The following is a 13,915-nucleotide window of genomic DNA, read 5'->3' as shown; positions in this document are numbered from 1 at the left end:
TTAACATAAGTCAATACTGAATCCTTTTAAATCTGTTCTCTCTTTGCCAGTTCTATGGGCAGCAGAATAATACTGGAGTTACTGTGACCAACAATTACTTCTCAAAAAGGGCAAAAATGAGCCCAATCTTGCCCAAGGAATCAGAGCTGCTGTATCTATGGCTACTGCAAAGAAAGCATCCTCTACAGAGAGAGATAGATGTTTAATATCTGGGCTTTTTAAAAAGCTCCTAAATAGTTCTGGGTTTTGTTTTGTTTGTTTTTGGTTTTTTTTTTTCCTTTACTGTTAGCTTATTTAGGTATAGGTAATGATGGAAACCAAGTTTGAGTTCTCCATATTTACTCTTTTATATTTAACCAGTTAACGAGCTTCTTGATTCTTCCATTGTTTATTGAAAAGGATGTGAGTGTAAGAACTAGGAATGTTACACAGTTTTTCTTCTATCTTGGTAAGACCTTTGGAACCTGGATACATGGCAGACAGCAGTAACAGCTCATGTGCTGTCAAAAGGCTCAAGCAGCAAACAAAACCTTTTGAGTTGTTTTGCTAAATCATTTCAGCACTGCACAAGAAATTTGTGTCCTACTGGGCAACCTTGATTTTACTTTTTGTGAGGTCTCATGGACATGTGTGTGATATACTGTCAACTGAATGCTGTCTGTTGCCAAATGATCACAGCAATAAATTAACAGCCTAATCCAAAATACCTTCAGAGCCATTAGAGGTATCCTATGATTTTCCTTATGCTCCCAAAACTATTGTGTATCTCACCTTCTTCTTTAAAAATATAAATGTCCCAGGGATGGCATGATCTAAGCTTTAATGAACATATTCTTTGCATTATCTCTTCTGTGTACTCTGCCTTATCCAAATAGTCTTCAAATAATTTCACAGGGTATCATGAGTATAGCATGTGCATGACTTCATGAGAACACACTCAATGCATACATTTGATTCCCTTAATTGCTCTTCCTTCCTACTTTAGACTTCTTCATTTTTCTCCAGAATGCCAAAGCAGGCTCTCTCTCCTATCAGCAGCTTGTGATGGGATGAGTAATAAAAAGGACAATACAGATATGACATTTAACAAATGTGAGACTCATCATTGAGGGGCTTCTGAGTATTTTAATGTCTGTCCTTTTCTGGCTGGTGGTACCTAGAATATGCTGGCATTTGTGTAGTTGCAAGAAATAAAGACCAAGTGTAGTTGTTTTGGTTTTGCAGTTTTTATTAGTACTTAATTTTTTTTTAATTACAGTCTCTTTTGAGTTAAAATATTGGCTGTAGTGCTCATTTTGTGCCATATTAATAAATTTTCTTGAAAACTACTTTATTGAAAGGTCTAATGGACTTGTTGAGAAATTTAACTAAAATAAGTGTTCATCTGGTGTGAGATGGTTGTGTGGATGCACAATTGTGTGACAAAGCCACCCCACAGCCCTGTGATTGCCTATCTGCTGTAAGCCACCTCATCCCCCAGGGGCTGGCTCTCCAGGGAGGGAGCTTCACTTGGAGCTTCACCAGAGCTGTTTCCTGCAGAGGGCTCTCCACCACTTGCACTTCCTGAAAGGACAATGCAATTAAGATTAAAATAGGTGTCGTATCATTGAGGCAGCAAGCTACAGGGTACACATTTTGTCAGCCACACCTAAAAACCTTTCATGCAGCTATAAATGTTCAGGAAACTGGTTTTTTCAGTTAGCAATCCATTTGAAAAATGCTTTAGAGTAATGGTTGATCATCTCATGGTAATTAAGTATTGTCCTTTAAATAACTGCCATTGGAATACATAACAGTTTTTTCTCCACTCATGAAAGGTTTTATTTTTCTATTATCTCCTGAAAATTCCTTACCAGGTAGGAAGTGAGGGCAACATTAATTTTTTGTCTGTCTGTAATAAAAAAAGTCTCAAACACCCACCTCCAACAAATCTTTTTTGTTATCTTTTACCTCCTATGATTTCAGTTTTCAACCCTATTTCAGTGATGCAGTTGCCTCAACACCACCAAGTTCTGTCAAGAAAGTGCACTGAGGGTGTTTATTTAATGCCTCATAGCCAAAGAGCTCTCATTGCTGCACAGATGTCCCTCATACTAAAGGAATGTTTTCTATTTGAGATTTCCAAAAATGAAGGTGTGACTAGAAAGCATAAAAGATGAATGCTAACAACAACATTCTTGATTCAGTTTTGATTCAAGTTTGAACTCTGAATACTCTTACTTTGTTTGGACTCTTGTTTGGCCTCCATGGCATCCCAGAGCTCATGGAGAAGGCTCCATCTTTGCTACCTATTGAATTTTCTACAGATAAAGTCCAATCTGGCCAACTTAGGCATGGAAAATATACCTAAAAGTCAAAATTTAGGCACATGAGTTAGGCAGACAAGAATTCACTGTGAGACACTAATGCCACCTCTTTCTCCCCAGCTGCAAGACTGTTGCAGAGGCACTTGCTTTAGGAGGATTGGTTCTGTTTAGATACCAGCTAGAGGAGCAAGAGATGCAGGCTGGATCCAACTCCACCTGTTTGGGATGCAGTGAGAGGCCCCTCACAAAGGGACTCACTGTTAGGCACACACAGTCCACCACACTATGTAACAGGAATGTTAGCATCCAGACATCTGTCTGAATATATATAAACATTCTGGAGATCCTGTTTTGAACTGAATTTCTAACTGAGTTTCAAGTTATTAACACATTCCCTGGAAAAAGCCATCTACAGCTCCTTTTTTCCACAACTGCCACTCTTCTTGTTTCTCAGTTTGATGTTTCCCATGGAAACCGTCATAATTCAAAATATAAAGCACATCTTTGAAATGCAACCATGGGAGCTCCAAACCTCTTCAAGCACCATCACTTTCATAATTCCCCTAGCAAACTGCTCCTCAAAATGCCAACTTTACAAACTGGTCTCAAACAAAACTTCAAGAGATTGTTAGTTCATTGGCAATGAAACAGATTCCAAGTTCCCACCATAGTTTGTAAAGGCACTGCCAGCAAACATTATGATGAATCATTGCATTTATTAAATGGATTTTTAAAAACTATCTTCAAATACAACAACATACATTCCAACTGTGTGCCAGGGACAAATGATACATTCTGTCATTAAATATTTTGTTCTGATCACAAAACAAAACACAAACTTGGACAATTTTTTTACTAAATGGAAAGCAAATTACAGGTAACAGTTAAGATAAACAGCTTCTATATCCAGCAGTGAATAACCTAAAAGACATTTCAGATTCCTAATATGAGAGGTTTTATTTCAGAAGTTGAAATTTATGAGTTTAGCTTAAACCACAGCAAGGAATACCTCAGTTTTCTGTTGGACAGAGATATTGAGGTTTGAGCCTTTAGTCATCCCTGACTTGACATTTCCAAGTCAAGACATTTCCCACAGCAGTATACAAAGGATTGAGAAAAATTTTTAAAATGCCAGTTCCAGCTATATTTTATGATCATTGGTTTGTCCAGTTCTTCTCCATTTTATTGAAATATATCGGGGATTTTTTTGCTTATAGATTCCAGATGGGATATGAAGCTGGAAAAATATTGATTTTAAGGAAAAGATGAGATGAACAAAACAGGATTCATCACACCTGGGTGAGATTGCATCACACTAGTTCCTGTACACTTTTGTACTTAGATGTGAAGACTGGAATGTTTTGTTATCCATACTTCTCGCTGGCACACTTCTAAATTCCATCTACTTGGCATGAGGCCACAAATTGCAACTCAAAACAACAATCCAAGAATGTTATAATGAACATTTATAATTTTTGAAAGGCAGAAAAGTGTTAGATTGGATCTCAGGGTAGCTGACAGACAAATAAATCCCCCTCAGGAAGTAGTACAAGGTGCAACATCCAAAAATGGTTTGCAGCATTGTTCTCTCAAATCTAGTATTCAGCATATGCCAATGCCCCACAGGACAGCCTGACAGCACCCCAGGAGCAGAGGCTGGAGCAGCCAGGGAACACCAGAGATGCAGGGCTTCAGTTCTGAAGGCAGGTACAGCAAACTGGATGCAAGGACACACATCAACAAGGTAAAAAAATAATGTATAGGGACTCAATTCCTGCAGAATCTAATTTTTGGGAGCCATGAAAGTGATGAACTTGTACTGGTAGACTGAGCGTGCTTTGGCATGAATTTCAGCACAATATCCTCTCAAAAATAAATTAAGGCTCAGCCATCACCATCTGAGTTTTTTGCAGTCTTTCTAACTGAACTGATGAACACTATGAACCTTTTCTCATTAGGACCTGGGGTCAGATTGTTCTCAAGAGACTCACAGGGTGTGTCTCTGTAAGTTACCATCCCAGGCTAAGGGGTCTGTAGCAGAGAAGGGTTTGATGTGATGTCTACTTAAACTGTATGAAAAAGTTTAGTATTCAAGAGAGAGAACAAATTAAAAATTACTATCAAAGCAGTGTCAAGCCCACATTTCTGTGAGATGGAATTTAGCTTGGAATTTAGCTTAGATGGAATTTAGAAATCAGCTTTGTAACTCCATTACCATGGTGCTGAGGCCAAGCAAATACTGCCTTGGAGATCCAGCTGGGTGTACTCAGTTCTGCTTGAAGATTAACATGTACTTTTGACATGTACTTTTTAAACATTTTCTTGACAATCCATGCTCCATAAATTTCACACTCTATGGCTTATTTTCAAATATTTTACTCAACCTTGTGAACTCTTCAAGTATGTTTTTCTCTTGCTCCCTGTATTTTTATGTTTAACATGCAAGTATTTGGCTTTGGCTATGGACAAGAGCAGGATGTTGAGCTAGACAGATCATTGGACTAACCCATACATGAATTTTGTGTTACTACACCAGTTTGGATAGTTTTAAATCTTGTCTATGTCAAAACAAATATGCCCTGGTGGATATTTTCCCACTTTTTGGGAATTTCCATAGGTGCTAGGAATAGTCTCTGTCCGTGGTGCTTGGTGAGCAGTCACTCTACCAGAGCTGTGACTTCAGCCCAGTCTGGCATTACACAGCCACAGTGCTGTGAGGTAAGGTTCAAAAACATCTAGGAGTTATTGCCAGGACTGTTTAAACCTCAGAATAAAGCTGTGAAAATTAGCAATATCTCAATCAGCACAAACCCATTGGAGAGATCAAAATATCCCCTCTGACCCTGAAAGACATTGAAGGATACCAGGAAACTGATGAAAAGGCTAACAAAATCTTTGCTCCACTTTGGAAGAAAGACCGTGAGTAAAGATTGAGTTTATCTATTGAAGTAGATAATTGATGCTCTGTGTTTGCATCACAACCACCAGCTTGATGGTTCTGAGATGTTTTAGTTTTGAGTCACTCAAACATCAGCCTCAGCCCATCTGAGGTCTCGTGTCAGACACAGATAGCCTGGGTAGCTCAGTGTCTTGGAAAGTACATTTTGTTCTCAGAAATTCAACAGCCCCCAAAGCAGAGCAAGCCTGAACTGTATTCACTGTGAAGATGAATCCTTAAGACATAAAAAACACATGCAAAACTTGCAGGCCTCCAAGAACAATTCAAAACATCTCTGCCTGCCAAAAAGGGATGGTTTTGTTTGGTTTGCTTGAGGCTATCCATATTTATTTACAAGATACACAGATATGAAGAGGAGTTTATTTACTAGAATAAATTCGGGACAGGCAGCAGATTGAAATCTAAGGAGAATTGGTTTTACTGTCCTGTCAGTTTTAAGGACAGTTTTACTGTCCTTACAGCAGTAAGAAAAAATTGAAGGGCTCTCATGGCTGCATTAAAATTTATGGCAAATATAAAAGGACACATGCAAGAGGCATAATCACCACAGCTATAAAAAAAGTCCAATAAACTAATCTAGTGAGAAGTCAAAGCATGCAGGAACCATAACAAGATATAAAGCCTCAGCTGCAATTTTGCAGTGGATGGAAATGATTTGTGCCCTTCCTAATCCATAGGTGTCTCAACATTTTCATGTTAGGTGTTTCCAGTATACAAAAGAGGCCTGTATAGACAGCCTTCCTGTTTACCCAGAGTCTATATTATGACTGTAAACAGGGAGCAAGCCCTCTATATGGCTTCACCACATCTTCTACCATCATAAGAATATTTCTCTAACTAGTTAAAGTCCAGGACAATTAAACTTTATTACACATTATCTGCTATAAAGTAAATTTGTTTAGTGTTACATTCTTAGCTACATACTCTGGACATTGCAAGATGTTTAATTTGCAAAAAGTGTTTTTCTACAGCGATGTAACAGCACTATAGTCAGATAAAAACATTTAGCAGAGAATTTAGGGTTTATTTAATGTCAGAAAATACTTTTCTCACCTGTGGATGCTTTCAGCCTTCTGATATAATCAGACCAAAAGGAACAGTCTGCTTTTTTCAGTCCTTTAAGAGTCGGCAAAGAGGCAGTGAATTCCTTGTAGTTATCACCACCATCACTTGACAGATACATTGGCCAGGCAGGCACCACCCCCAGCATCCTTCTCGAGAAACTGTGTGGGTAGTTTGGATTTCTAAGGGAGTGGGAGATATCATCATTAGAAAAAAATGACATGAACAGTAAAATGATAAGAAGATTGGCTAGGTCAGGGAAATGTGCATCCAGTCCCTCTGACCAGCAGGGTTCAGATTCAGTCCAGACTGGTGAATCATTCATGGTGCCTTGTCTGACTGTACCTTTTTAGTCTGGTTCACCTCCTAAGAACAGGTGCACAGAACCTGTATAGACACAGGCTTATGAACACCCTCAACAGCCCTCAATCCCAGCCCAACCCAAGACACTGGAAAAAGCACATTAAGTCAGTGTTCCCACCATTCCCACACTAGCTTTCCAGAGATACTCCTCATTCTCAAGCATGGGCACGGCACAGTAGTACAGAATGATGTTCACAGAGTAATTGGTAAAGGGTGCACTGTGTCTTCTTGTGCTTTCCCTTTTCTTATGGGAAAAAGAGAACTCTTAGCCAAGAAGTTTAAGAATTGGGGTCCTAGAACTAAGCTCTGAAGAAAACATCAAGGCCTTTGAAGCCTGCATGTACTTTAGGAGGATTTGCAGCTGGTCAGTGGAGATAAAATCTCTATTCCTCCTGGCTAAGTCTCCTACTCTAAACCTTTGGTGGCTGCTCTGGTTGGTAACTTGGCCATGACTTTCCAACAGTGTGGACCAAATCCCACTGTAGGCTTACAAACTGTAGAGGACATGGAGAATGATTAAGTGAGGGCAGGGTCTGGACTGACGACATTCCCTTTACTTCTCACTGTCTCCCCAGTCACAGCAATTCTTAAATGTTTCACACTTACCCACAGTTTATGAAATTGGAGAGATACTGCATAATTTGCAAGGAAAGGCCCTTTTCTTCATCAGTAAATTGTGCTTCATACTTCGGGTAAAAGGGTAGACCAAACGCATACTGAACATCCAGCAGGAACTCCTGACCTGAGCTAAACCAAATATTTATAGAAAGGTAATTAAAACCATCATTTATTTATTTGTGGAAGAAAGAGAAATAAATTACTTCAGAGAATAAAGCAAAGTTGTAAATAATTAATGGCCATTAATTAGAGTGTGGTGAGCTGTGGGACTTCTTCAATCCAAAACATAAATGAAGAGCAAGCTATAACAAGGAGAATTTTCCATTATGTTAGTTCAAGGTCATTAACATTTGTTACGAAAGGAAACTGTGGAAGGTGTTAGAGCACAATTTTTAAATTAAATGGGTGTATAAGGGAGAGTGATAGAGGGAGAAAGTCACTTGGCTATTCCTTAAATGCCTCTTAAGTTCTGGACAGATTTTCACTAAAATTAAATTCAGAAAGTGGAAACAAGTGGTGACATGGATTCTGGCAGCCCCAATGGAAGGTTAATTATGGCTTATTTCACAGACTTGGAATAAAATTCTGGCCTTTCTTAGCAGCAATTGGAGTTTTTCCATTGACTTCATTGTGGCCAGGATTCTGGATAAGAAAAGATGTAACAGGAGATGTTTATGAAGATTTCTCTTAGACATAGTTTTAATCTAATTTCTCTGCTGGCTGGGTGGTTTTGGTTCATACACTCTGTTCATCCCAAGTTTTATATGGCAGACAAATCAAAACAGCTTGAAATAATCTGATAAGATTTAAGAAAGAACAACTGCTGTGTAGTTCCACGTAGTATTTATAACTCATTATAAGGAATATTTCACCATTTCAGAGACAAGACTGGCCAGATAAGACTTGCAGGACCCTGCAAAGATTTCAACATCGTCAAGTCCTGCAGAAAAACAGTGGTCAACTTCTACAAATAAAATTATAACTAAATATGTTCTACACAGAGCTTTGAACCACAGCTCAAAGCTGTGGACCTGGCCTGGTCCAATTGCCTTTTCCATATCTCCACATTTGGACAATGGTCTTATTGACTTGGTTGAATGCTGCATGAGGCAGACAGCATCAGGGGACCTGGGACAAGGAACAGATGTCTGTGAGGCAAGAATAAACAAATCCCAGATCCACTCAACAAGATTTCATCTGCAGTGGCATTTGTCAAAAGGTAGCACAACTGAAACTATTTTATCTTTGGACATGAAATGCAGCAGCACTGGTGTGACCCTGATACTGCCTCCAATGGAACAAGGTGGTTCCACCACCATTATGGGCAGGTGGTCTAAAAGCAAGATGACTGCTTTACACTTTATGAGTGGTGGCACCAAAGCCTCTATTTTGAAAAGCACACAGCCCTCTAAATTAAATACATCTTGGGTTGTGTTTTCCTTAGTCTTATCATAATACCTCAGTAATACTTTGCATCTGGAAAGTGAATTATTCACAGATTATTCACCAAAAAAATGTAGAACTGAAACAACATTAAAGCATATTTTTCTTTCCCAAATATTTATAGAAGGATTAAGCAAGATCATAGTTTAATAATTTTGCCTTAAAAATAATTTGCTTGGCCCAGTACGTAACAGCAATTTCTCATGTCAGTATTGCAGCAAAGGTAAGATATACATAAAGAGGCAATTTTCTTGGCAAAGAAGAGTCACTTTTGATTAGATTAGAGAACATGAAATTAGTTGAGGTGCAATGAAGAGACAAATCTACCCATTTAGGGACTGCACAGCAGAGGTGAACTTAGCTGTGAAGCTAAAACAAGTAAGCTGGGACTAGGGGTTTCCCCCTAAATGGGATTTTGTTCTTAGCCCTCATGTTTCTAGAGGTGAAAACTGTTAAGGTCACAGTCCAGACTAATCTCATAAATAGAAAATTTATTTCATTTGAAATGATTTGTATGACTGTACTTGGTTTGGTACAGAGACATAAAGTGGTACAAAACCCTACAATTTCACAATTTGTTTTCAATATTTCTGGTTGATGAAAAAGAAAACATAAGGATGGGAAAAAACCTCTGAGGTTAAGAGGGAAAAGAAGCACATACATAAATGCACAGAAGAGCAGGAAAGACAACTGGGAAAGTCTAGATGGCAGCTGGATGGGAAATATCAGGAGAATATTTCTGTCTCTTTCCTCAAACTCTGATCAGAGATTCATAGAATCGTGATCATAGAATCACAGAATCATAGAATAACAGGACCATAGAATGATTTAGAAGGACCAGAGGGAAGTGAAAAATGCCCAGAAATACCCAAATAAGGATTTTGGAGTCATGTAGGAGCTCTGAACATACTTAAGGTAACACCAGGTAGTGACACTTTTCACTGGAGAAGTGGAATGAGAGAAAGAAAGGAGAGACAAATAAATAAGTATTTATAACTTTGATGTTGGACACTGCCAGCTCTGAAGGCAGTTTTTTATTTCCTGAGCTGCTCCAAACTGCACTCCCAAGCATGTGCTCAACAGCAGCAGCTCTAATTGGGGATATGAAGGTCCCACAACTGTTGGACTTCAGAGGACAATCTGACAAAAGGGAGGACTGCAGAGACAGAGGCAAAAGGAGTTTTTAAGGAAACCAAATAGCAAGTAACTTCCTCTACAGAAGTTTCTTTTCAAGGATCAGATCTATTATTTTAAAGACAGCAGTGAATGTAATTATGTGTAAGGATGAAATCTTGGCTTTGTTGACTTTACAGGACTTGTATTTTGTGCAAAGTTGGCTCTTCAGATCTTCTCTGCATAGCTTTGCTTTTTAAGATGTCAATATCTTTCAGATTCACAGCTCTTTTTATTTGGCAGACCAGTAAATTATGCCATAGGGAAGAGAGAAACCAGATCCTACAATTTGTTCACACTAAAATGAGATCTCCATGGGGAATTCTTACCTCACCTCAGAAGTGAAGTGTTGCTGGAGTCCAGTTTACAGAAAAATAGATGGTAAAATCAGAAACTTTGTGATATTCATAACCAACAATTTAACAGTAGACCCTGAAATATCATTTGCTGGGAATTTTTATTATCCAGTGCCAAGCCATTTAATTGGGAAGGTATAGGTTCTGAGAAAATTTTCCTTAAACCTAAGATGGATTTTCCATTTAAATTTTCAAGTAGGAAAGACAGAAAGAGATTACTCAGCCATCAGATACTTCACTTCTCTCTCTGCAGAGCTGTGGCTACTTTCACACACAAAGGACAGCTTCAACAGGGAAGGTAAAAAGATGAGTAGATCAGAATTTAGAACAAAAATACCCCAGTTATGGTTGATTTGGTTTAAATTTTCGTTCCAAATCAAACAGACAATAGATATAAACCCCCATGTCCAAGAGCTGAAATTAAAATTTTTATCACAAGCTTTTGGCACAGAAAAAAAACCCAAGCCAAATCAACAACTAACAAATAATACCAGACAAAAAAAAAAAAAAACCCAAACCAAAATGCCTCACCACCACCACCCCAATTCAGAAATCCTCAAAAACTTTGCCGAATGGAATTGTCATTACTGGCAATTCATAATGAGTCAAAACAGAATATGATCTGGCAGACTACCATGCTATGTTAGGACTGAATGCACAACTCAGAGCTGGGGCAGCAGGGACCTCACAGTGGGAACCATAGTAAATTAGGACTTAGATCTCATTTTGAACCTTGTCCTTATTCTAGGTCTGGCTAATTATTTCATACTGGAAACTCATTTTGATGATTAATGATTTACTGTAGCCTAATATTTCTCCTTTTCCTTTCATTTAAAAATAGTCCTTACTCTCTGTTCCAACTAATATCAATTAATCTCAAAGCATTTTGAGTCATAGCTTCTATTCTTAGTTGCCTTAATGTAGATTTTGGTTCTATTTTAGACCTCCACACAAACACAGAAGCCAATGTAAATTAACTCAAAATTCTAACGATGTCCTATATGATACCAAAACACCAAACTTCCCACTGCTATTCAATCATTTAAATTTTAAAATAACAAGATAGATATAACTAGCTAGAGTTGAGCCAGAATTACCAGTGATCATCGAGAAATGCAGAAGAAATATTGTGCTCAAACTCAATCAGTCACCAAGTAAAGCAGATGTTGGCAATCTGTGAGATTGCTGAGATAATAAAACCATTTGTCCTTCAATGTAAACTTTTATGAGAATAACTGCTCCTTCTAAAAATTCTGTGAAAGATTTTGTGTCAGAGAAGAGATCATGACTTTCAGTTCCCAGCCTCACAATCAAGGCCCTGTTCTGTATCCCATTTGCAAGGACATGCCTACCACTAGGAAAGTAAAAATCCCCAACTCTTCAGTGTCCCTTGGCTTTGCTGAGAACAGGTTATTTACATGCTGAGTGAGTTGAACAGCACAGGTGAAACCCAGACTCAAAGACTGCTCATAAACCTCGTGCTGATTTGAGCTGAAATAGGATTTCATAACAACTCTGTCCCAGGAGAAGAGGATATGATTTACATAAAATGTTCTACTGCCTGTGTGCTCTACTGCCCCCATACTGGTTTTTATTTTCAGCAAATGCATTTAAAAATATTTTTTTAAGAATTATTGGAAATATTAAATGCACAATTAAAATTGCACACATCTGCATTATTTTCACATTAATACCAGCAGATTTTTGCAGAGTATATTAGCATATCCAGTATCCTGAACAGGGACTGTCTCATCTATGTCATGGGAGAGGAGCAGCCTACCAACCCTGCACTTTGCTTGAACTGAAATGTTCATTTTTATGCCAAGAAAAAATAATTTTAAAAATTATGTACAGCCACACATTTTATGAAAGGAAATGGTATGTGATTGCAGGGAGAAAAAAATAATCAAAGGATAGCTGGATATTTATAGAAATTCAGTGAGCCAATATGAGGCCTGGTGTGACCTCAGCAGTTCTAGGGATGCATTTGGCTCATTGTGTCTCCTCTCATCATGAACTCCTGCCAAACAAATGGGGGAAAGGATGTAAAAAACAGATGAACATTTTGCTTTCTTCTTTTCAGGAAAATCAGGACATATGGAAAAAGCTTAACTCCTAACAGGATTGAACTGCCAAGTTTATCCACCTTTGTACCAAAAAAGCCCTATAGATACATGTGATTTGCAAAAGTATTCTAGAGTCTGCTGTGTCTTTTCCACTTGAATTACTCCCAACACACACAATGTTCCACTTTGCATTATAGCTGTGCCAATTAAAGAAAATAAAACTGAAATAGCAGACAGTAAATTCAAGAGCCTGAAAGCTCACACTAATTGAAAAAAAATATCATAGATCTTAAGGCAGGAAGAAAGAAAGCACTTTGTCAGAAGAAAGAAATCAGCTTGTCAGAATTCCTAAAGAACATAGATTACACAAATCTGTCAGGGAATTACTGTATTTAAGATCTAGTAATAGGCATGCTGACATTTGATTGGACTTTTGGGGGACAGAAATTCATATGTCTGTTCAGTATGGCTACTCTTGAGTGGAATTAATGGATGAATCTCCAGAAAAAGGTGATGTGTACACCTAAAGACCCCAGAGAACCAAGGAGAACATGGTGCTCAATATGCATCCACTTTGTGCTTATCTTGTAGATTACATTTGATAGGAACTGCCACTGCAGCACATAGAGCTCCAAAATTGCTTTGATTTTTTCTGAGTCTTTCAGCTGAATTTTGGTTCATTTAAAGATGTTTTCTGCTTTTTCTGAGCTGGCTACTTTGCCTTTGCATATTTATTGCTGATTTTCAAGATCTGGAAAATCTACTGAATTACAAAGGTCTCTAAACTACTTCACAGGAGGAAAAAACAAATTGTCCAGACCCCAAGCCTTTAGAAGCAGAGAAACTTTGCAAAGAGTTGAGAATAGGATGATGTGGCTGTATCAGTGGGACAGTGTTTTCATAGCTGCAGCTGGCACAAAGCAATGGATAAGGCCAAAGGAATGAGAGGCACTTCCAAAACAACAGCTTTTAGGGGATGGCTGGGAGTAGAGACTGGAATAGAGAGCACAATGACAAGAGCTTGATGTTGTTGCAGCAAGTGGACACAGGCAATTGTGGTGCTTGCCCAGCTATGAGCAACATGCATTTTGTAATTTATTTGCCTTCTGGTTTTAGATCATTCATTTGAAGCCCAGAGGCACTCTCCTGTCTGCCTGCACAGCACCCAGCTTAGACTGTGTCCCCAGCCTGTGGGGTGTTGGTATCACATCATCTCACATGGGAGAGCATCAAGTGGACAGCAAGTAGTGCATGGATTAAAGGACAAGAATATGATATCATTGTTGTGAAATGAAAAGAGTAGAAAAATCTCCTTTAATTAAAGAGATATTAAGTATAGCCAGAATTCCTGCTGCATCCATAATAAACAGAAACCAAGAATACTTCACATAGTTGAATGGGCTTATACACAAACATTTTTTGTTTTATCAGTCAGGAGTTCTCGCCTTCAGTTACAGGAATCTTTAGAAGTGTCACCAAAACCCAGCCAACTATGTGAGCCTTGGCACACAGCAGCCTTTTAACAACTCACACTAACACACACCAGTGTGCATGGCCAGGAGGTGAAGA

General features: G+C 38.4%; 1 protein-coding gene across 1 annotated transcript in view; it reads right to left on the bottom strand.

Moving 5' to 3' along the window:
• Positions 1-1,294: 1,294 nt before the first annotated feature.
• TG (thyroglobulin) overlaps positions 1,295-13,915 on the bottom strand; it is a 149,027-nt gene continuing 136,406 nt past the window's right edge. Inside the window, exons 46-48 of the mRNA XM_058024912.1 lie at positions 7,297-7,437; positions 6,319-6,509; positions 1,295-1,563 (exon numbers count right to left, since the gene is read on the bottom strand). Of these exons, the coding sequence (XP_057880895.1) occupies positions 1,451-1,563; positions 6,319-6,509; positions 7,297-7,437 (445 nt within the window). The 3' untranslated portion in view covers positions 1,295-1,450. The remainder of the gene's footprint in view (positions 1,564-6,318; positions 6,510-7,296; positions 7,438-13,915) is intronic.

Source organism: Melospiza georgiana, chromosome 1, assembly GCF_028018845.1.
Source record: "Melospiza georgiana isolate bMelGeo1 chromosome 1, bMelGeo1.pri, whole genome shotgun sequence".
In the NCBI taxonomy this organism is placed as follows: Eukaryota; Metazoa; Chordata; class Aves; order Passeriformes; family Passerellidae; genus Melospiza; species Melospiza georgiana.
Note: the sequence above shows the minus strand (reverse complement) of the source record. Positions and strands in the feature narration are given on the sequence as shown.